The sequence below is a fragment of the Hydra vulgaris genome, chromosome 09 (genome assembly GCF_038396675.1).
Source record: "Hydra vulgaris chromosome 09, alternate assembly HydraT2T_AEP".
Classification (NCBI taxonomy): Eukaryota; Metazoa; Cnidaria; class Hydrozoa; order Anthoathecata; family Hydridae; genus Hydra; species Hydra vulgaris.
In genome coordinates, this window is record NC_088928.1 from 5,378,244 (window position 1) to 5,404,000 (window position 25,757).

A 25,757-nucleotide genomic window follows, 5' to 3' on the forward strand; every position below is an offset into this window, starting at 1 on the left:
TAGTGCTAGGTTATATGATCCCAGCAGTAGGGTATTGTGTAAACTAGTACTACCTGGTACTACCTGGAGTAATTAAAAGAAGTTTCTTCCTATAAGCAGTACCTTAAAACATTAATTATTTGAATAATTATAATGTCTTACTTTGTTTTTTTAAGTATACAAATATATTTTAAATTATTATATTTTGAAATACAAGTTATAAATATTTTATATCAATTCATTTGGAAATAAGTTTGTCTTTTTTTTTTTTTCTTCTTATCTTATAGTTGTTTTTTTTAGGATGCAAAAACTTTCACCTTTGTATAAGCACATACCTTCTATTTTTATTTGTTGGCATCAGCTTTATGAGGTATATATTAAAATAGAAAAAAATTATTTATTTTGTTTTAAAATGTTTTTTAAAACAGCTATTTTCAGAGCTCTTGGGGTTAGAGTGAATATCATTCTAAGAAGCAGTAGTGTGGCATGGTTTTTTAATTTCTGCGACTTTTTTTATGTTTCACGTTTATTTTTTTGCAATTTTACCCAAGTTTTAATAATGTAAATGCAATTTATTATATATAATTGTATTATAAATATACACACATATATAGTTAGGTGATAAATATATAAATATGTAAAAGATATAAAAATCAATATCTTACAAAGCATAAAACAATGGCTTTATGTGCAGTTATTTGTAAATTCTTTATGCTGTTTTAATCAAACATTTCTGTGATGCACATTAGGTTCAACAAACTCTTCAACACATTTCAATGTACCAGTTTTGAGTTTTGGGCACATTTCTTTGATTTCATTTCTTCATGAAAAAGATTGGCTTGATGACTCGACACTCAATATGGAAAAATGTATTCAAGCTGTAACTAGTAATAAAAAAGGATGAACTGCTATTTTTCTAAAGCAAGTGATCAAACTAGACAAAGAATTGCAAATGATTCTGTTTTTTTTGTTTTGTTTGTTTTTTTGTTAATTCACCTCCTCAAAGCTGAGAAGGCCACTACAGTTGAGGAGGCTATTTTAATTGTGGTTTAAACCCTCTCCTAACTCTAAAACTCCAAAACACAAACCATGACAAACAAGGCCGCTGTGCAGAGAAACAAGTTGAGGCAGTACTACTGGATGTGGTGGGAATCAAACTCGGAACTTCTGGCTTATGAAGCAAGCACTCTACCACTAAACTACTACTGCATTTGATTTAACAAAATGAATTTGTAATTCCATCAAAAGGTTCAATTAATAAGCTGTTATTAGCAGTAAAAAGAATGGCGTTCAATAATAGCAGCAGTAGTTTGATGAAACTATTCATCAACCAATACATTATTATTTAATGTTCTGTATATAAAAACAAGCTTTGCTGCTTTTTCTTCTCCCATCTTGTTTCTTAGCTTGGAATGAACAAGCCCAAAATTTGAAAAAATTCTTTCAATTCCAGCACTAGAAGTGTTTAACAAACCTTCAATATCTATGGTGATATTGCAGCCCAATGATTTTAGAGATCTCCACCATTCACCATTGGTTATACATTTTTTTAAACAGATTAACTATACTAATAGTTTTAATTGAATGGAGCAGATTTGGCTTTCAACTTGAATATTATTGGTAACAAGTTTTTAAATTCTTTATCTGCAAAGTCATTGCAACTTCATTTTCATTTTCAGAAAAATTAGATACAAAATATCTTGGATCTAGTGTGTTTCCAAAGAAATGAGCATCACTGACAGTCTGAAGATATCTAGTTTCCAATATTTTTTTTTAGTTGATAAAAATGATAACATGTTTGTCAGCTTTTTAAAAATTTCAACAGTGTCACTTATTTTTGTTTGATCTCTTTGCAACTTATCTAGAGCAACTCCAATTGGTTTTAATATTTTCAACAAAAACTAGTTTAGTTTAATTTGATATTCTTTCGATTGGTTTAAACCATTTGTTTAAACCTATCAACCCTGCAGTATACACTTTAAAACATTACTAAAATTTTAAAAAGGACTTCTTTTTTGACCACTTTTTTGTATGGAATGATCAGAGCAGTGCTCTGATAATCCAGAATAAGGAAAAAAAAAATTGGAAAAATTAAGTTTTGAGTGCAATGTTTTGTTTGTTGTTCATTAAAGATCCTGAATGAAGATTTATGCTTCAAGACAAAAATTCATCAGAAAACATGGACTTTTGGTATGACAGCAAAAATTAAGATCTCTTAAATTTTTAATTTTTTAAATTTTTTTTATTTTATGCTAATTCATCTTCATAAGGCCAAGAAATCACTACAATCAAAGAGGCTTTAATTGTTGTTACAGCCCTCTCTCAACTCTATAACTTCAAAACACAATCTTGATGAACTAGGTTGCTGCACCGAGAAACTAGTTGAGCCTAGTACTACCAAGGACATGGTAGAAATCAGAACTTCTTGCTAATGAAACGAATGCTCTACCACTACCTCATTTTTTTTGAAAGCAGCTCAGTAAACCTAAGTCTTCATAGATGCATAGCTTTTTCAGCCAGTCATTTGGGAATGTCAAAGCTTATGGGAAGTCATTGCCTTTGAAATGTCTGTCATTTAATGGTTGGAGTTGAATGTGCAACTCAGCTGGCCATTTTTTGGCCTCGTAGCACAAGTCTAAATGATTTTTAAAAGATGGTTATTAATTCAAAGAAGATGGAGTTCCAATGGTGGAATATAAAATATATAATATAAAATATATTAACATACATACATAAAGAATTAAAAAAATAAGAATTAAAAATTGAAGTTAAAAAATTGCGTAAGTTAGTTGAGATGGAAAAGCTTTATTCGACAGTAGGTTTGCAGGAGACATTGAAAAACTTATGAACAAAGCAACTTTTTTTCCTGTTGCCAAATTCATCCCTCAACTTGATATTGTAGTAAAATAAATTAATCTTGAGAAAAAAAGTTGTAGATATGTTATTTACAGTTCAGAAGTATTTGTACAAAATATATAATGTTGTAACTTATTTGTTTTCCTCGATGACTTTTGTTTTTATTTTAAGTTTTTTGTTACTTAAAAATTGTATAAATATTTTTTTACTATTTACAAAAACTTACTTTGCGTATAAACCAGGTTGTTTAATTAAAAAAGATAAAAACCAGGTTGTTTAATTTAAAAAAAAAAAAAAGAATTAAAGAAAAATTCATATTTTAACATCTTTTTTTGCTTTAGTGACCCGCTACCTATTTTAATTATTCTATTCTATTTTCTTTAATTCTCTTTTGTACCTTTTGTTAACTCCCAACTTAAATAGTGGTTGCTTAAAAAAGAATTATATTTAATAACAAATTTGAAAAAATAGTTAAAGCAATTTCAAATAAATATTTTTATTTTCAGTTTTTTATAGTAAGTATTATTTAATAAACTCCTGTATAAGTAGAATAGGTTTTAGGTACAAACTTTTATATTTTCTTTGTGATTTTAGTTTTTTTTTGTTTTTTTTAAATAACTGAAATTTAATTTGAAAAGCAAATTGAGTTTTTTAATATTTTTATACTAAAAATGTATAGATATAGTGCTTAATTTTGTATTTTCTTTTAAAAAATTTTCTATACTTTTTTAGACTGGAAAAATGAGTGAACAAATTGCTATACCATATTCTATTATACCAGCACCTCAAAAAAATTATACTTTTGGATTATTTTGTTTCAATAAAAATTTTTATGAGGATTTTTTATTCGAAGAAAGACTTTTTTAAAGGTTTTATTCAATAAATTTCGTTTTAAACAATGTTTTAAATTTTTAGCAATAATCGTCTACAACCATTAAATTTGTTAATTAATTTTAAATTAAGTTTTAAAAGTTGTTTATATTGAAAATAAAAAAAAGTTTATATAGTTATAGGATATAAGTTATAAAAAACTTTTAATTCAAAAGTATTGAATTATATTTTAAAACTTATAAAAAGTTTTCTTGAAAAAGTTAGAAACTTAAAGCTAAAAGTTGTTATTGCATAATTTATTGGAATAAAGTGGGAGGATGAAGAAGAAGGAAATTTTATGTTTAAACCATATAATTTAAATGTGAAATATTTAGTTAAATAGTTGATTTTTAAATTTTATTAATTTTTTATTTCATAATTTATATATTCTACTTTCTTCGTTAAAAAATTCATTTTTAACAAATAGCTCAAACACATTAGCATATTGTCAACAATTATTAGCATATTGTCAAAAAAGGTTATCTAAGAACATACAAAAGTCATTGATGGACATACATGTTACTAAAATCTCTTTTTTTTTTTTTGTCACTTTCTTGTTCATTAATTCTTTTCTGTATTTTTTCTGAACTTTTTTGCTTTTTTGCAGTTGCTTGCAGTCCTGTTGAAAGTGAATTTGTTAAAAAAAAAGGCCTTGTGATGTACACTTCTGCTTTATTTTTTATTTAATTTTTTTTTCTGTCAAGTTTAAAAAGAGATCATTTTTACTGCACTTTCCCCTTGATGCTACAGGCACTGTAAACCTTTAGTTATGCCACTGCTTAAAAGCTTTCCAAAATTGATTGAAAAGGTGGTAGTCATAAAAAAATGATGAAAAATAATTTTTAGAATTTTTTTTTTACTAAAATAGCATCCTGCATACCACTACTTTCATTTCCCCCCCCCCTCCCCCCCCCCCCCCCTCCCTCCCAAAAAAAAAAAAAAAATCACCTACCTTATCTTTTTAATCAGTTTTGATTAAAAAGATATATTAGGGGATTTTTGACTTTTTAGGATACAAAGTTTTTCAAATTTACCTAATATTAATTTTTTATGTCTGACAGCCATTTCTCAAAAAATGTAAAACTTTCTGTGGTTCAATTACCATAAATTTCTTTACCTCTTATCTTACTCACTTTTAGCATGTGATATTCAAAATGAAAAATCTTAGTACTTTTAAAAAGTTTAAGCATGATGTCTCTTTTACCGATTTTACTAAACATATTTTTAAGAATCCTATTATAGAAAATTTTAAATTTACCTATAAATCATTCATTTATTAGATTTGCAACAAAAACTTATGAGAAAATAAGTAAAAAGATTTAAAGAAAAAGTAAAAAAAATTAAATTAAAAAACTGTAAACTGTATGAGTCAAACAGTTATATTAAAAAAAAAGTGCATTTTTATAGCTGTAAATAATTCAGTAAATAATGAATCATGCAAGATTGTGTTGTGACAAAAGACTTAAAAAGTATAAGTTGTATGAGACAGCAATACACGAAGTTGAGACAGCAATACATGAAGACACGAGGAAAGAATTCCAAAGCGTTAATGTTTAAGAAAAAAAAACTAGGTAAATAAACGATTTTTGAGTAGTAAAGGATTTTAAAAAAAAAACTTTTTTTTTTGTAGTGTTTTTTGTATCTAGATTAAAAAATAAAAATCATCTTAAGTTAATCTGAGTTGACATAAAGTAATGGATTCAGTTACAGTGTTGCCGTTCATAAAGTAGTGGATTCAGTTACAGTGTTGCCATTCATAAAGTAGTGGATTCAGTTGCAGTGTTACTATTCATAAAAATAAGTATATCAACAGCATTGCACAATTAGTAGTAATTGACAAAGTTTTTTTTTTTGGTTAAAAATCACCAGCCACTGTGAGTCCCAAACTGTCACAGAAGAGAGATCACATTAAAGATCAAAGAGTCTGTTTTAAGTGATTAAAATGTAAAGACTTTTAGTCAAGACTGAAGAATATAGTTTTGTCATCAGCAAAAAGTTTCTACTTTAGAGATAAGATTTTCAGGAAGATTAATAAGAATATAATTTATTAAATTAGATTATTAAATAAGAACCAACATAATTAACATAGATAAGAACACAACACAGGGCTATGGATAACTATGTACTAACTATGTACATACAGTAACCATACAACTAACTGTTGTAACTACGTTAACCAAGTGATAGTTATTGTATCCAGGAACAAACAAAAAAAAATTGTTAAATAGTATTATTTTGGTAACATTACTAGAGTAAACATGGGTAGAACAATTTTTTGTAAAAAAATTATTTTAATATAGTTACATAAGATGTATAGCTGTCAGAAGCAATAAGGTGTAAAGTTACATAAGATGTATTGCTATCAGAAGCAATAAGGTGTATAGTTACATAAGATGTATCACTATCAGAAGCTACAAAGTATCGCTATAAGAAGGTACAAAGTAAAAAAAAAGCAACAAGCATGAGTATTGTTATTAAAATGTGTTTTATTTTTTAGGAGCTGAAATTAAATATTTTAGAAATTCCACATATAATAATGGTTGCCAAGTTATTGCACTTTTTAGCAAGGTAATTTTAAGGTATTTGTTGTCACTAAAATAAAGACTGTGTTATATAACTTTTATGGTAACTTTTTTACAAATTGTTGCATTATTTTTGATGAAATTTCCAATACAATAGTTTGTTTTTTTAAATAAAAATTTAGCATTATAATCTTCAAATCCATTAATTCAATAGTTTGTTTTTTATAATTGAAAATCTAGCTTATAATTTTCAGATCCATTAGGAAAAAAAGTCCAACAAGTATTTTTTTTTTCAAAAGCTTTTTCAATTTATAATAAAAATGTTTTTTCAGAGAAAACTTTCATCAAAAGTTTCATTTTTCAAATGGTTAAAGCTTCCAAACCTTAAAACTGTCAAGGAGTTAAAATAAGAAAATAAGAAGTTAGAGTAATTTTCTTTAAATAATACTTTGTGCCATTTTCGATTACTGTGTTGTTTTTATTTTGTTTTATATCTACCTAATTTGCTTCTTGCTTCTCTTGAAAGCAGAATGGATGCTATTGGTCCTCTTTATTGTGAATTGGTCTTCGCATCTCTAACAAGCAGAATATAATACCTGTCCTTATTTGTGAATTTGTTTTTGTTTCTCTAAAAGTGCATTACCTGTCCTTTAAATTGTGCATTGACTCTTGCTTCTCTGGCAAACAGGATATTCTATTAGTCCTCTTTATAACTTAAAGGCTCCAATCTTTAAGTTATAAAGAAAAAATAATAATATCTTGTTTGCCAGACACTTTTTTTATGCATAGTATTTTTGCATTTACTTTTTTACGCAAAGTAGCAAATAAAGTGTGATCTGTTTCTTTTCTTCTTTATAGATCTTTTACAATATTCACAAAGTGTTTACAAACTTGTTGCTAGAACAAAACAAATTTTTATGAGTTTTTTATTTGTAAACTTTTGATCCTTGCATTAAGTGTTATCATTACTAGTGCTAACTACTGCTGTTATTATATTTTACTACTGCTCATTTAAGAATTAAGTCACTTTTTTTAGCTGTTTTTTATATTTTGTTCTGCGCAATTTAGCTCCAGGTATTAAATAGATAGTTTTTTTTAACATAAAGTTTAAAAAGTATAAACAGGAAAATAATTTTTTACATTTAATTTTTTTTATTTAAACTTTTTAAATCCTAAAATAGTATTATGGTTTAAAAGTTATTAAACTTTATGTTTTAAACTTATTAAAGTTATTAAACTTTTGTTATATTGTCCACAGGTTCTATTATTTTATATTCTACCTGTAGCTGTGCCAGTGGCCACATTGTGTAGCTATGCTAGTGGGCAGATTGTTTATATCAACTAAGCTTATTTTTTTTATTTATTCCTATTCTTTTTTCTTCTTTATTTTTCAGTGTTTTTATTCTGTTTTCAGTGTGTTTTCCTTGAAAAATTACTTAAAGTTATATGAAGAAGATTTTCCTGTCCTGAGAAGAAATACATTCTACACATTAACTGAAGGTATGGTTTGAACTGAAAAAGTTTATTAAGTAAACTATTTGAATGGTTTTTATTGAATAAAGATGTCTTTGGTCAAGTTGTCTTTAATCATGTAATTTTAACAATGTAAATTACCTCTTCATATGTAAACTACGGTAGTGGTAGAGGGCTTGCCTCATAAGCAAGAAGTTCCGAGCTCGATTCCCACCATGTCCCTGGTATTACCGTGCTCAACTGTGGCAGTGGCCTTGTTCGTCAAGGTTTGTATTTTGGAGTTATTAAAGTGAGAGAGAGTTTTAACCAAAATTATAGTAGCCTCCTTGACTGTAGTGGCCTTCTCGGTCTTGGGGAGGTGAATCGACATAAAAAAATAATTTAAAAAAAAACTAACCCTCTGATTTCTTGTTTTGATTTGGGACAGGTGATGCTTTTTAGCTGTGGTGAAGGCAACTTATTTAGGAGAAGGAAAATTCGAATAATAACTCCTAATTTAATTATAGTTATAATTTAGTTCTGAGTAATAGAGCTTGTAAACTTTAAGTATGAGTCTTTCTAATAGTATTATCACAATAAAAATACTCATTCCTATTCTGCGGAATAGGCAAAAGCCAGGAAAGGCATCTGGTCAAGGTTTCAAGAATTGAATTAAAAAAATTTAAAAAAATAATAATTAAAAAAAACCGAAAAAAAACAAGTGTAACATTGTAAAATTTTATGAGTATGAAATACAAAAATTTATGTCCTTATTTTATTCATTCTTTTTCTAATTTTGTTAAGTTTTTATTTAAGTTTATTGTTTTATAGGGCACAATTTTGTATTTAAAGCTGAATGTGAAAGTGTTTTCACTGCTATTTATGGAGCCTTTCAAGAAGCAAAGGTAAAAAAAATAATTTTTTCATATACAAATGCATAAGTTTAATTGTATTTTTTATTTGTCACCTCAAAGTGTGAGGACACATTTAACAAATAAGTTCAGTTTAAACCAATTTGATAAAGTTTATACCGCGAGTCAACTACAGTATACACTTTAAAACATTACTAAAATTAAAAAGGATTTCAGTTTTGACCACTTTTTTGTATGGAATGGTCAGAGCAGTGCTCTAATCTACTTTTTTATTACTAATTAATTTATTGATAATTATTTTATTACTATTTAATTTATTCAACTCTTCATATATATATATCATAATATATAAACATATTTTTTTGCTTAAATGACTTAATTTCTCCTAGTTCAGAACTTTTCAAGTCTATGGTGACTTAAGCAGTGACTGAAATCTTTTATAAATTATTGACATTTGTATTGGCTATTTAAATGGATTGGTTTAAACATTACTGACTCTGCTGGCACTGAAGCTCATAACATCTGTTTTTCTCAATCTCTTAAATAGTTAACTTTGTGATGTTTTCCACTTGATCCTTATCACTTACCTTCATCTTCAGTTTATATTTGGTTTATTTACAATTTAAATTAAGATTTCTTGCACTTTTTTTTTTCTTTCAACACTTGGACATTTTTTATGTAGTTTTTGACTATAATGTCAATAACATAATCAACTGTGTGTACATTTCAAACATTTTGCATTATGTCTAATAAGTCATGTTAAATAATGTTTTTTATAAATGCAGTTATTTATCTATTTATCTTTTACATATTTTTGTTTAAAAAAAGATTTGCACAAATGAAAACAATTCTTTTTTAGAGTTTTATTTATCATCTCTCTGAAAAACTATCCCACACTTTAGTCATTATAAAGGTAAAAAATTCTCAGTTAAGGTAAATTTTTAGAGTATTGTGTTTTTGTTCTCTTTTAATTTGAAGTTTTACTTTAAAGGTTTTTTCATTAATACTTACACTTGTTGAGAAAGAGATTGTTGACACCGAAAAATTGTTTTCTCAGTTGCAGTTAGATAGGTACAGTATTATTATATCTAAAAAACATTTCTACTTGAAAGTTTTTTGATGTTTTTTAAAAGTAAAAAACAAAAATTGAAATAGTAAAAAATGTTAAACATAAAATATTAAATTAAAAATAAAAATATATAAGTAATAAATAAATAATAAAATCAGTTGTTTTTAATATTTTTTGAATTTTATGATTGAACGTAACTACATAATGTTATTGCTATGGTGACAACAACTGTATAATAACATGTTTTTAACTTTTTCTAATAGTCTTTTGACTTGAGCAAGGGAAGCCAGGGTGATTTGGATGTCTAACAATGGGATAACCTGTTTAACTGAAATGGAAGGAAGAGTTAGATGACCATTAGATTCAAGAATTGAATTAGAAAAAAAAGTTCTTTGTAAATAATTTTTTCTTATCCTTGGAATAGGTAATAAGGTCAGACCTATGAATTAAAGATGCAAAAGATTGCTTCTCTTTATTGTTCTTGCTATTTTGGTAATTCTGATCTCTTATTTGTCTCTGTAAAAATACTGTTGTCATATTTGAGCTGGTTCTTCTAATGATGCTCTTTTTCTTCTAGACAAGGTACAAAAAGGCATTGTAAATGTAATTGAACATACCCTATCTGCCAAGCTTGAGCCACTCTCCTATCTTTTTAAGATTGCACTCTTAAACTTAATCTCTTTAAATTTTCTACAAATATTATTGTGGTCACAGTCCATCAACCAAGATTCACTTTCCCTTGACTCATCATTCAGCAATGTTGCTTCTTTTTACTTTATCTGTCCCTCCATTCTCTAAAAACTTTTGTCTAGTTTTTCCCCCCATTTTTTCCCTTAGGAACTCTCTCCCATCTTCATGCTTTCCTAACTCATTAAATCTACAACTTTTTAAGTCTTCTGTTGACTGTTTCCTTGCTCTTTAACAATGTTTCTTGTTTTCTATGGTTACATAAATACACATTTACTAAAGCCTTTAGAAAGTAAGAAATTTTAAGTTGTTTTTGTAAAACAGTATTAGTTATAAAATAAATATTTTTTGTTAACTGTGTTAATCTGTTTGTGTATATAAATTGATATATTAAAATTTTTTTTACACAATTGAAGTAATTAAAAATATGTTTAGAAAATTACATTTGTGTTTTAGCACATACTGTCTGGTAGATAACATTATAAACACAATGATGGAAGAAAGTAAGTTAAATGGTTTTTTGATTGAATTTTAAAAAAAAATTGATGATCCACAATTACATTTCAAAATAAAATATAATTTCTTTTAGAAACTAAAACTGTCTGTATTTATAATACAGACATAAAAGTTTATATATAAGTTTAAAGAATAAGTTTGTACACTGTTGATGTAATACCCTTGATTAAATCTTTTGTTTGCCTTATCACAATTTAGTTAATTTTTTAATTTTTTGTAATAATTTTTTATAATAATTTTTTAATAATATATTTTTTTTATTATAATTTTTTAATAATAATAGTTTGATAAATTTTACTTTTTTATAATAATTTAGTTTTTTTGTTTTGCTTTGTTTTGTTTAAGTATTTAATGAATTATATTAACAAAGTTTATAAACAATTTTTAGTCTATCGATTACCAATAAAATATTCATAAGCATCATTTTTGTTTATAAATAAAACGTCATAAAAACTTTAAATGATATTAATTGATAAGAACAGAGATATTTTAAATCTATAAATGAAAAGAAGTCTCTTAAACACTTCTCCCTTTCTTAAAACAAAACAAAAATAAAGAGGGACTTCTAATGTGTGTACATAATAAATTAGCAAATAATAAGAAAAAACATTCTTCTTTAAAAAGTATTGCAAAACTGTTTTGCATTTTTTCAAAAATAAATTTTACATTCTACATTTTACTATTTAAAATTCCTTTAACCTCATTTCATTTAAAGTTTTAATTTGAAAAAGTATTATTAAACAATATATATATATATATATATATATATATATATATATATATATATATATATATATATATATATATATATATATATATATATATATATATATATATATATATATATATATATGTTTATTGTTTATTATTGTAAATTTTTACGTTGCTAATTGCCTGTAAATTTCTAATAGAATTGAGATTTGGCAAATCTCAAGTTAAACATCGATCTGTTAGTTCATAATTTTTCACTTTTTGCTGGAATAAGTATCTGTTTAATTTACAAAAAACAGGCCCAAAACATTTTCAGATGTGTGTGATTGGACAATATGGACTGCAGAAAGTTTTTAATTTATGCTCTTATGAGTGATATTTGATAACTGGTACTGTACTATGAAGTGCATCTTACTTTATAAGAGTACTTTTTTTCCAGTCATTTTTGGTCTAATTTTTTGAGTGATTTTGTTCCTCTTCTTTTCTTGTAACCCTTCTAAATTTTGTTAAGGCTGAGGTTTGCTTCCTTTTATTAAATTTGCTACTTTGCTTAAGGGTGGCATCTGTCTTAAAAATTTATTTATTTTTTCAATGTTTTTTTGTAAAATTATCATTAATATTGAAGTTTTTGCTTCTTTTAAGACTCAACATGATATGCTTTTGAAGAATTCTGATAATATTAGGGACCTGTCTGATGTTTATAGGTTTTGAGCAACCCCTAAAAATATTTTTTTAGGGGTTGCTCAAAAGGCAAACATCAATTCAATCAGCTAACACATAGAACGGACAATCAATTACTTTGTTTGGATTGTCAAAATTTTTATTTTTTTCTCTTTAAATTTTTGTCTTGGTAATAGTTCTTTACGACTTTTTTGATTATCAAAACAATTTTTATAAAATATTTAAAAAATTTGAATACTATGAAATGCTACTATAAAAATTACTCATATTACATAAAAGAAAGTTTTTGGCAATACAAGCAGCAAGTGCAAACACGCAATTAATAATTTTAAATTTATTTAAAAATAGTTCATTTATTGCAACAACTTCGCAAATGGCAGTAAAAGCTATGAGAAAAATGAATTGAAACATTAAATAAAAAAATAAAAAAAATAAACCAAGTACAGTTGGAAGAGAAAATGTTCTTAGTTACAAACAATAATTTTGAATGATAATAAAATGAGAATTTTAATCTTTAAAGTAAACCACGTTGAAGAAGAAATTGGTTGATTGCACATTATATTTCTCTACTCATTAAAATTATTTTAAAAACTGCTATTGTTAATTTGTTATTAGTAATGTTATTAACTCTTATTAAAACTGTTAACTAAGATACTATTTAAGCTGAGTACTTAATTCTAAGAAGACAATCGTTTTATAAAATACCATTATAAAAATTACAAATTTTTAAATTTAAATATAAATTTTAAAATTACTATAAAAATTGCAATGTTACACAGAACTAGATTTTTACTAAATATGTATTTGTATTTTTTTTTTTTCAAGAATCCTATTGTAAAAAAAAAAAAGCGTAAATGCACAATTAGTAATTTTAAATTTATCTATAGTTCATTCATTCATTTATTGCGAATTGAAAGTAATTTGAAAATAAATAAAAAGATTCAAAGAAAAAAAAAACTAAGTGTCTAAGTACAGTTTAAGTAAAAAATAATGTCTAATAATAAGTAATAAGTGTCTAAGTACAGTTTAAATAAAAAATGTTCTTAGTTAAATACAGCAATTATTAAATATTATTAATAAACTAATATATTAAATATTTTTATTAAAATAATAATAAAATAAGAATTTTAATCGTTTATGAAAAAATGATTTTTTTACACCAGTAAAATGAAAGTAATCTAAATATGTAAAGCAAAAAAATTAATAGATCGTTACTATTAATTAATAGTTTACGTCATAAAAATGACATCATGTAATGCTTCTATAGTTCGCTTTGTCAACAATGTAAACTATAGAAGCATATATAGGAACAAAACTATTTTAAATGCTTTTTAAAAATTTAAATGGTTTTATGAAATTTTAGTATATGCATTTTCAAAATTACATCCTGATTATTTAAAATTTTTAAAAACCTTTTTTTTTTTTTTTTTAATTTTGAAATGCTAACTTTTTTTCAACCAGTCAACGACTCATGACCGACGACACAGGTTTCAAAGTGGAGGGACAAAATCGTCAATTTTTAAAAAAAGTCCTCTATATCTTGACTTTTCTTTAAAAAAAAGGTCCTTTAGAAAAAAAGTGGTTCAGTCATTTCAGGCAGTCTGTGTGTGCGTGCGTGTGTGTGTGTGTGTGTGTGTGTGTGTGTGTGTGTGTGTGTGTGTGTGTGTGTGTGTGTGTGTGTGTGTGTGTGTGTGTGTGTAGATAGATAGATAGATAGATATAACATTTGATTAATGTTTTATGTTTTATTTAAATTTGTATATTGAATAGTTGACTTTATTCTTTATTAATTTGCTCTTCATTTAATTATTTACTCTATTTTTGTTTAAACTTACTTCAAATTGTTTTTTATAAGGTTTCACTGTTCAAGATATTGAAACACTTCCAATTGCTTATAAATTGCCAATTAAAGAGTTGTTTTATCAATACAAAAAAACAAATAAGTCAGAGATGTCAGGTGATACAGCTGCATACTTAAATCGTGAAGATATTGTTTTTTTGAAAAAAGAAAATTGTCAAACCAGTCAAGATAAAATGATACTAAATAGTGTTAGTTTTTTGATTTTCTCTTTTTTATTTCTAATAAATAAAAATGATATCTATTGAATTTATACTTTCATGGTTATGTAGTTGTTTAGTACTATGTAATTGTACTTCTATGATCATCTAATTAAATAGGGTTGTAGTGTTAAGGTTCAGCTCAAAGCCTATTTTTATTGAAGACCTCAACACCATGCAGGAATTTTTTTGATTGATTTAAAAAAAACTTTTAATTTAAATTAAAAAAAAAGACAGATTAGTAAAAGTTATGTAGCTTTGCTAAGATTAATTATACAAATAGTTAACTGTTTTTTATCTATTATTATTTTTAGTTTAGGTTAAATTTTAAAAAATTTCTTAATTTATTATTGTAAAATTACTTTATTGAGGCTAATAAACAACTTTTTAATAACTTTTTAAAAGTTTAATAAAAACATTTTCAATTGAAATTTTTAATTTAAAAAAATTGTAATGTAAAAAAACAAACAATAAAATGTTTGCATAAATTTCTTTGAGTTTAGTTTTTTTATTTCTTTTGAGAGTGTGTGAAGTAATTTTTGGAAAAAACGTTTGGCATTGTTTTTATGAAATAGAAAATCTGTACAAATCTGCAATAAATGTGAACTGTCGAATCAAAAATGTTCTGCAAACTCTTTTATCTTATAAAGACAAAAAATATCTAGCAAAATAAAAATCATTTAGATATAATGTCAGACAGAATAGTTAACCATCATGGAATAGTTAACCATCATAGAATTGTTAACCATCATGGAATAGTTAACCATCATGGAATAGTTAACCATCATAGAATTGTTAACCATCATGGTTCCATATTTTTCATAATATGTAGTTGTATCATCTCCAATTTCTACAGTCGAACACCTTTGAACATGACCATTGATATAGACAATAGAATATAAAATTTCTATATTTATACTATCTTCTAGATCTGCTAAATTGTAAATAATATCAATATCCCTATGATTTAATCTTCAAGACATAAAAGACAGTCATGGCCATCATTTCCCATTATTATTTGACTGTAGCACAAGCTTAGCATGTTGAATATTAAAATATATAATTTTAAAAGCTAAATCATCTTGAGAATTTAATTTTGAAGTTATACAAGTTAAAGTTTGAATACTTGGAAATTGATAATTAAACAAAATATTTAAAAGCCCAGGTTATTATATCAGGAGAATAAACAGTTTAACAGAATGATCTCCCACTAAATTTAGATGCTCAAATAATATTCGTGTTTTATGATCCTCATCTTTAAATATCTGAGAACTTCATTTAAGCTGACTTTGTATTAAATGAAGTTTGCTTGTTAGTAATGATATCATTTTCAGTAGATAAGTGTTTTTCGATATTTTCAAATTTTAAATTATTAATTATTATAGTTTTTTAATTCATCTTTTTTGATATCTCTGTTTAATTAATATAAAGTTTTTCTCATTTGTTGTGGTGGAGAAGATAGACAACTTTTAGAGATATTTTGAAACACTGATGGAGAATTAATTGACCTCAATTTACCATGATATAAAGTAAACTCAGGATCATCTGACAAAACAAATTACAAGCAATGCTTTGTGTTGTTCAATTCCAGTTTGAGTGATGCATACTCATAAACCACTTGTTTTTTTCAGATACTTCACAAGACACCTTAGTTAAGATATTTTCAATCTGAAGACTTATATTTTACCATCTGAAGACATATTTTGAGCAACAGTTTGGTACACGTCATTTTAAAGGCATCATGAATTATTTAATTTAATTTTTTTGAAACCAATATTTTACAACTTTATACAGCTTGTCTAAAAATGGCCTTCAGTTAATAACAAGTGACAAGGTGACAAGGCCTTCTATAAAGAAGACATTGGCTCAGCTCTTGCTTTCATGAGGAAGAGGTACATAATGCTAAGCTGCCATGACCTGATGGAAGCTCTCTTGGTAGTAGTTGTGTTTAAGTATTAGGATTAATAGAGTGGTATAAGAGAATTTTATGAAAACATGAATGATGTTTACTTAACTGTAAAAGTTTCCTGGGGCTTAAGGTGGGTGGATGTTAGAGGTTAACATATTAAAGAAAAAAAAATTTGAATTTAAAAATCATGAAAACATTTGTTAGGTTATATGTGTTTTTTAAATGTTTTGAATCAATCATTTTATAGATAATAAATACTTTAAGATTTTACTAATTTTTTTTTATTTATAAGCAATAAAATAATATAAATAAATATAATAAATATAAATTTCCATAATGAAATAGTTTATTATTTATTTGTGTGTGTGTGCATATATAAATATATATATATATATATATATATATATATATATATATATATATATATATATATATATATATATATATATATATATATATATATATATATATGTATATGTATATATATATATATATATAGATATAGATATATATAGATAGATGTATAGATATAGATATAGATATATATAGATATAGATAGATGTATAGATATATATAGATAGATATATAGATATATATATATATATATATATATATCATTTATATATTTATATATATTATATATTTATATATATTATATATATATCATTTATATATTTATATATACAACCCTCGAAATTAGGAAATATGAGGTCGGCAATAATTTGCTGACCTTAATATGTTAGAAATTACCATCAGGTTGGCAAAAAAATTTGATACTAAGATTTTACCATAAAACATGGAAACAAAGTTAGTTATTTTTTGACGACCTCAAACTCTTCTAGGTCGGCATTGCTGAATGCTGACCCTAATTTCGAGGGCTGTATATATAAAAATTTTATTTATATGCATATTGTATATATATATATATATATATATATATATATATATATATATATATATATATATATATATATATATATATATATATATTATATATATATATATATATATATATATATATATATATATATATATATGTATCTATGTATGTATGTATATAGTATATCATTTATATATTTATATATATAAAAAGATAAATATGTATAAATTTTTAATTAGTAAATAGTAATAATTTGTTTTGTTAAAACTTTTTATAATATCTATAAATAACGATTTTAACCTGAAATCTAGGTTCAAGATAGTGATGGGATGTCCTTTGATAATGAGGTTTCTAAAATTTGTTTTAGTTTTTTGATTTTTATTTTAGTTTCAAAGTATAAAATTATCAAAGTCAATTTTTTTCTTCAGGTGCTTAAAGTTCGCTTTAACCAAGATTTGCGTATAGATGAAGTTAAGCATTTACTTGATTCATCCAAACCAGTCACACTAAAACTGACACAAAAACTTGATGTCAAGTATGTGAAAAATTTAAAGATTTGCATTAAAACTTTTAGTTTTTTTTTTTTTTTTGAATGTGATTAAAAAATTTTAATATTGTGTAGTGATCATGCTTTTGCTAAAGAAGAAGAATCTTATTTGGGTTTGCTGTGTAATAGAACTATGTCATTACCAGTTGCAAGGTTCTATGTCATATTCTAGTTATTTTATGATTTTTGTAAATTTATTCATAGTTTAATAATTTCTTTGTAAATATTTTATTTATAGAGGCATGTTCACAATGGGTACCTCTAGTCCAATTATATCTGAAGCTGTAGTTATACCAACTCTTGAACTTTCTGGTTATTCTAAAACAAAGTACTTTAATTTTTCTTTTGGTTTTCCATAAGATCTTTTTTTAAATAAAAAATGCTAATTGTAGATAAAATTAATAAACAATTGATAAATTGATAAGCAATTTAATGCATAAACAAGTTTTTAAATGTTTGTTATTTATACAAGAATATGTTTTAAGCTTTCTAATTTTTATTTTTAGCTTAAAATAATAAAAAAGCAAAACCTAAATTAAGACATTGGTGTCACCTGTTGTAGAAAGGTCAGTTCTATGCTCTACTAAAACCTGCCTTACAAAAATCTTCAGTAATCATCATTTGAACAAATTATGTATTGAATCGATACTGTCAACATCTATGTCATTAAAAGCATTTGAAAAGTTAAGTTTCAGTATTCTAGCAATAGTTTTGCTGATCCTAAAAGTATTAGTCAAAGTTAATGAAATTTAGATCCCCTAAAAAAGGTTTAAAAAGCTAAAAATTTATTAAATATATTTCTGACATGGAAAAATCAAAAGAGCTATTTTTCTACTCAAGAAAAGTATCAGTGGAAAAATAAAATTTGTTGAGAGTTGTTTTCTTAGTTTCTTACATATGATCTTATGTTTTATTATATGTTTTTTAAATGTTTTTGTAAACTGTTATTTTAAAAATAATTTTGATGTTACTTTTGTAAAGTAGCTCTCAAGTTATATTACTAATAAATTAAAAAATATAAAAAACTGAAGCAATTTCTCCTACTCTGCAGCTTTTGCAGTTTTACTAGCTACAATAGCTGCAGAATCGGAGAACTCGCTAGTTCAAACCGTAATGTTTAGAAGAAAGAAATGTAGTCAACCATTATATTAATTTTTGGTCATTTAATCACTCAGAATAAGAACCTGATATTGGAAAGAAGAAACTGGAATTGGAACGTGGTGTATAAATAGTTCTGGTTTAGTGAATTTTGTACATGACAGTCTGATCTTCTTAAAGAAAAGTTACTACAAGCTCCGCCAGTTCACAATAATTTCTCAAAGTCTTAATGTAAATAATCTAAAAACTTAAAACTTATATATTTTGTTTCTTCGGTCATACTTTTAAAATATTTTAAAGTGACAGTTCTTAATATTTTTTTTTTTTTACTATTTCTTAAATTTTGCTAGTTTTTATGGATTCAGCAAGTTTTGAGTGCATATTAAACCAGCTAATCTCGCGCAAAATTTTTTAAATAGCAAGTGTTAAACGGATTCCCAAGTGCCGAGACAAGTTATTTTTATTTTATAAATAAACATGAGAAAATAAGTTTTGAGTTTTTTAAAATTACCAAAACAATTTATTTAGATATTAACGAAAAACATTTGTTTTGCCGTTAAGAAAAACGGCAAAACAAATTCCGGTTAAGAAGTTAATATCCTCTATACAAAAACTATGAAGATTTATGGAGTCAATGATATATTATATAAACTAGGTGTCTAATTTGCAGGATTTTATTGGACAAAAAATGAATCTACTTTTTTTTGTTTATAACAATAGTCCGCCATTTGTAAAAAGGGCAAAAGCTGAAGCCGATGTGTGGAATAAAAATTAAAAATGCAATTCAAAAGTTCCCAATAAATTGAAGATAATTCAAAAACATGTTTTTAAAAATATAAAATACTTATAAAGTTTTTTTATGAGCTTATGTTTATTAGAAAGTCTTCTAGTTCATAAAAAGGATTCAAAATAGTATGACGTTTACTTTTCTATTCAAAATAGTATGACGTTTACTTTTCTATTCAAAATATTAATTCCTTTTTAATCGAAAATAAATTAAGGAATCATAAATTATTATTTTACAAGTATTCTAATTTCCTCTTAACACTTTTCCATAAATAGTGCTTAAATTTAAAATATATTTACTTCATTTAAGCAAAGAAAAGTTAAAAATATTTGTTTACAAATTTAATCAGCCATTTGTAAAAAGGGCAAAAGCGGCTTCACTTTTCGGATCGAAGTCAGACATCTAGTTTATAAAATATATAATTAACTCCATAATTCTACACAGTTTTTTACGTTGTAAAATTATGTAAATATCCTGGTTTGAATAATAAATGTAGTGTTGTTATCTTCTTTGACTAAATCAACTTAGAGTCGACTAGTCGAAATTGGTCGACTTTAAACCGTCAAATAGTCGATTTAATTGACTATGGACTTCCTACTAATTGAATAAAAGTCGATTTAGTCGAGTAAACATCTTAAAATTCTTATATCTTTTCATTCAATTTAACTTTTCTATCTTTATTTTTGTTTGTTCATTAAATAACAATAGTATGTACTATTATAAGTATTACCTAGTTTTTTTTTGTCTATTCTCTTAAAGTTTTATCTAATTCAAAGCATGTTAGTATTATTTATACCTAATTAAACTTTCGATTATGTATTTTATTAATGTTTCTTTTTCTTTTGTTTACTCAATGCTTATGATTTTCATAAATACTTTTATAAAGGGCCGCTCGAAGCTGGCTCGGGGCCCTGAGGCAAATCTAAATTTTGATGCTTTAAAATCTAAATATCATCTAATCAATCACATTGTAAATACAATCACTTTGTAAATACAATCACATTGTAATACAATCACATTGTAAATATGATTGTATTAACTTTTTGATATATAACAAGTATCTAAATCATTGGGGTTTGAGAATTGATTTTCCCATTGTCAGAGCAGCCCTTCTCTTATATTGTTTTGCTCCATTATAATATAAATGATATATTTAAAAATAGAAAGCAAATAAAAATTATTTTATTATTTTTATTACTATTTATTTCAAAAAAATAAATTGTTCCATACTTTGACTAAATCGACTTTAAAAATGTATTAGTTAATTTTAGTCGACTTTAGAAAATATATTAGTCTTATTAAGTTGTGTCATATCTTTTTGTTTTTTGGCTTTTGTTAATTAAATAAAAAAAAAAATATTTCAATTAATTTTTGACGGTTTTATAAAAGATTTATAGTATGAAATAACTTGTAATGTAAAATAGCTTGTAATCTAAAAATACGATGTAAACTACGGGGCTTAGTAATAAGACTACAATTGTCTTCTTTTTACCCCGGCCTTGTAAATATTTGTTTATATATTTTGCTATTGTAGCAATATTTAAACGACGAAATATATATATTTAAAAAAAAATAAAAAAATAAGTCGATTTAGTCGACAGTCAAATTGTTTAACAGTCGTAACAGCAACTAAGGGAATGCAAGAAGCGAACTTGAGTCAAGTTCGACTTGAACTTTACTTTGTAACCAATAGCGGCAGAGTATTTTTTGAGGGGAAAACCCATACTCTGCCGCTATTGGGTCAAATGTAAAGTTCAAGTCGAACTTGACTCAAGTTTGCTTCCACCCTAAATAAATGTACCTTCCGCAGAGGTTTTAAACGATTTACGCAGCTAAACAATTAGATTGGGTTTTCCCATTCTTTTTTTTTTTTTTTTTTTTAAAAACGTTTCGCGCTTTTTTTTTTTCAAAAGTTTAACTAGATAGTTTTGACGAAATAAAATTTGTAAATAAACGAAGAATACCGCTTTTCTAATTTTGTTTCTTTTTTTATTTCCATTATAATACTTTGTTTGAAAAAAAAAAAAAAATTTTCACAAATATCAGTATAATTTTTAATTTTTTTATATTTATCTTATATTTATAGCGCAACTATTATTTTTGTTTTAAAATAAAATAAATATTATTTAGACTTTTAAAGCCTTTACCTATCGTGTTATTTTTATTTGGTTGTTAAATGTTTTAAAAAAGGTTATGAGCGTTTTTCTACATAAATGTTAATTGCAAAAGGGAAAACCCAAACATAACGAGTTTTTTGAAAGAAGTTTTTTGTTAAACTAAGTTCCGGCTCTTTGATTTTTTTTTTAAATACTGATCTGATTAAAAGCATTAATCAGATAAGTATTTAAAAAAAAAATCAAAGAGCCGGAATTTTGCTTTGAGAAATCAAAATGGTGTCAAATATATATTTTTTGCTAATATCTCGATAAATAATTCGTTCTGGAAAGTTTAATTAACATGAAACTTATTTTTTAAGGATTGTTTTTGAAATAAACACAACTTATGTAAGCACTTGGGGATTACTTTAAACGCTGTTGTATTAAAACTAAATTTATGCATAAACTGCCCAAAATTACAAGAGTTTATCAAATTTTTAATTGCTGTGAACTGGGTCTTTTTGATACAGTGTTCCATTACAAGTTCCTAAACTTAACCCTCATCCTCAATATTTCTTCGACATGAACTCTTAGGCATTTTTTTATTCTTGAGACAGGAATAAACGTTAGTTGTCTTTGTTGTCACAGATGGCTTTGCTGTCATAGTTAGTTTTAAAGTAATTATAAAATACTTAGTATTGCTTTATAACAAAAAAATTTTCCATATCTACTTTAACTAACACGGTGACTCTGATGTTTTAAATGATTGAAAAATAGTTTACAACAACTTTTCATTCAAAGTGCACTAAATGACATAAGTTGTATATACAGTAATCTATTTTAATAATTTTTTATGAGTAAAAAGATTCAAAAGGTTGTAGCGCTATTATGTTAGCATTGTTTTGTTATAGAATTAAAAAGAGTATTATAGAAAAGCTTTATTAATGGTAACAGTGTTTTATCATAACAAAAATTATTATGGTAACAACATATTTATCTATTAGCATATATTATAACATAAAATTATGTTATAATAAACTTACTTAATGAATTGATAAAATCAGAATATTTACAATTAAAAAAATTAAGAAACTCATCGAGCGATTGCTTCAAATAGAATTTTAAAAACCAGCTGTAAACAAATAAATATACTTCCATTTTTTGTAATGAAATAAATATGTATTTAATGGTTTGTAAATTTCTATTTGCATCTAAAACTCTTTAACAGGTTCAGTTTCATGAAGATTTGTTTTCAAATCTGGAACAATCAGTCGGGATGAAATTATGATGTGTTTTTATGTAATAAATTGTATTTGCTCAATAATAAATTACCATTAGGGCTGAACTGGAAGTCCTAACTAGTTTAATGAATGTTTTTTTTAGCTTTGTTGGAAAGTCTCTGAAAGTTAATGAAATAAGTAGGGTAGAGACATTCAAACTTATAGTATAACCTTTTCTTTTTTTTAAATCTAATTCATTCCCAACAAGACTGAAAGTAACCACTATTAAATTAGGAGTTACTAGAAAACAAAAAATATAATTAAAGAACAAGGAAACAGTTGGCAGAAGACTTGAAAAGTTGAAAATTGTATGAATCAGGAAAACATGAAGATCGGAGAGAGTTCTTAAGGGATCAAATGCGGGGAAAAACTAGACAAATAAAAGTTTTTAGAGCACAGAGGAACAGATTCAGTAAAAAGAAGCAACTTGAATGATGAGTTAAGGGAGAGTGAATGAATGATGAGTTAAGGGAGAATGAATGAATGATGAGTTAAGGGAGAATGAATGAATGACGAGTTAAGGGAGAATGAACGATGAGTTAAGGGAGAATGAATCTTGATGAAGCTTGAGATGATAGCTAGTTTAAGCAAAGACCACGATATTATTTATTGTCAGTTTTTCAATGATATTATTTGTAGAAAAAAGAAAGAGATTAACTTTAAGAGTACAACCTTACAACAATGGGAGAGTGGCTCAAGCTTGGCAGATAGAGCATGTTAAATTACATTTACAATGCCTTTTTGGATTTTGTCTAAAAGAGAAAGAGCATCATTAGAAGAACCAGTTCAAATATGACAACAGTATTCCATACAGAGATGAATAAGAGATTCAAAGAGCTAGAGAATGGAATTAGGAGTACCAAAAATGGCAAAAACAATAAAGAGAAGCAATCTTAGCAGATAGTAACTTTTCAATAGATTGTATATATGGTTTTCATGAGAGGTAAGTAGTGAATGACAATCCAAGAAGATTTGAAGTAGATGTCTCAGTTAGAGGGTTGCCATTCATTCATTAAATAGAAATGTGAACAATATTGAGATCAAAACTGTTGTTTGGTGTAAATAACTGAGTTTTGTTAGAGTTAAAATTCAAAAGCCACTGCGTGCCCCAAGCTGTTATAGAAGAGAGACCAGATTCAAGGTTGTCTGCCTGTTCTAAGCAATCAAAAAGTGAAGTTTTTTGTCAATACCAAAGTATAAAGTTGAGTCCCCAGTAACACTTTAGATGTAAAATTGTCAGGATCATCGTTAATGTAGATAAGAAAAAATACAGGGACCCCTGACCTTTAACCTTGAGGTACCCCAGAAAAAGTTCTTGAAACAATGTCAACAGGTGCAGCTCTTTGTTATAAGCTGGTACAATGTTTGTCCTCAAGGAAGATGGACATATATCTTTCTAAAGCATTTAAGATGATTTGGGTTACATAGTAACCCTATTGTGACTGTTAGAAAGACAAGATAATGAGGTTAAAAGCATTGTCACAATACATTCAAAATGAAGCTTATTTTCCTTGCTCTCAATCCTTGATTTTTACTCTTATATCAATATCAGATAAAAAATAACAAAATTTTCTATATTAACAATTATAATATATGAAAAAAAAATGCAGTTTGAAGACATTGATGTAAAGTTGCAAAAACCAGTGTTTACATGCTAAATCTCTACAAATGATGTTGAAGATATTGGGTTATTTTGAAGCTTTGCACTTTCCTCTTCACACAAAATCTTGTAAATTTTGGGCATTTGAAGAGCTTGTAAAAGCAGCTGTTTCTGATTGTGGTTTCAAAGTTTGCGAGAGCAAGGATTACTAATAGAAAAGCTTTACACAAACTTAACTCAAAAAATAATTTTCAAAACTTTTTTTTTTAACAAAATTAAACACTAAGGAATAATTAGAGATAGATATGTTTCTAATAACAAATTGACTTGTTTAAAACAAATAGCAATTTACATATTGTTTTCCTCATTAGCACTTGAGACAACTGTAATATTTTTTCTGTTTTATTTGTGCTAATCTGATTAGTCATCTTAAAAACTCAAATTCATTTGAGGCATAAAAATACCTTGCCAAACTGAAATTTAAAAAATTTGAAAGTATGATGTACTTGACTTTATATAAGACAAGTTATAGCTAAGAGTCTTTAAATAAAATTGGATGTATTTTCTTAGGTCTTATTAGCTTTATTATTAGGTCTTATTAGGTTTATTATTAGGTCTTATTAGGTTTTAAATGTTTTTAAGCTTATTTATTTTGAGCTTAATTAATTGTGCAAAGAGAACTTTCAAATATGGTTAACACTTAATTTAAATCTATAGTAATAAATAAAGTAGTAGAGCAAATAAATAAAAATTTATATATATATATATATATATATATATATATATATATATACATATATATATATATATATATATATATATATATATATATATATATATATATATATATATATATATATATATATATATATATATATATATATATATATATATATATATTAGGGATATGACTTTTTAATTTTTTTTCAAATAAAATGTTTCCTGTATCATAAATCGATGAACTTTTACCTAAAATCATGAAAAAAGGCCCAAATAGCTTTCTGCAACAAAAAAAGGTCACCCCCAAAATAAAAATTTGATTTACCATTTTTATACATTCATTTTTGACCGATGTTTTAATCTTAAGCTTAATTCTCAGCTTAATTCTATTTATTTCATTATTTTGTTATGAATTTATAAATATAACGCCACACGTTACCATGGCAACGAAACGGCCGTGTGCCGGCAAATACTTGGAATTGTTATGTGATGACGTCATTGAGTTACCACGGTGATATAGACGACTGTAACAGACTGTAGAAGATTATAGAACTTAGTAGAACATTC

General features: G+C 25.5%; 1 protein-coding gene across 2 annotated transcripts in view; it reads left to right on the top strand.

The window, feature by feature from the left end:
• Nucleotides 1–25,757, top strand: part of LOC101240980 (anaphase-promoting complex subunit 1) — a 141,471-nt gene that overhangs the window by 63,386 nt on the left and 52,328 nt on the right. For both annotated transcript variants that reach the window (XM_065804581.1, XM_065804582.1), the window contains exons 19-30: nucleotides 280–349; nucleotides 6,203–6,273; nucleotides 7,642–7,727; nucleotides 8,511–8,584; nucleotides 9,411–9,464; nucleotides 9,543–9,622; nucleotides 10,764–10,810; nucleotides 14,071–14,264; nucleotides 17,374–17,409; nucleotides 17,491–17,597; nucleotides 17,685–17,762; nucleotides 17,848–17,937. In XM_065804581.1, coding sequence (XP_065660653.1) covers nucleotides 280–349; nucleotides 6,203–6,273; nucleotides 7,642–7,727; nucleotides 8,511–8,584; nucleotides 9,411–9,464; nucleotides 9,543–9,622; nucleotides 10,764–10,810; nucleotides 14,071–14,264; nucleotides 17,374–17,409; nucleotides 17,491–17,597; nucleotides 17,685–17,762; nucleotides 17,848–17,937 — 987 coding nt within the window. The remainder of the gene's footprint in view (nucleotides 1–279; nucleotides 350–6,202; nucleotides 6,274–7,641; nucleotides 7,728–8,510; nucleotides 8,585–9,410; nucleotides 9,465–9,542; nucleotides 9,623–10,763; nucleotides 10,811–14,070; nucleotides 14,265–17,373; nucleotides 17,410–17,490; nucleotides 17,598–17,684; nucleotides 17,763–17,847; nucleotides 17,938–25,757) is intronic.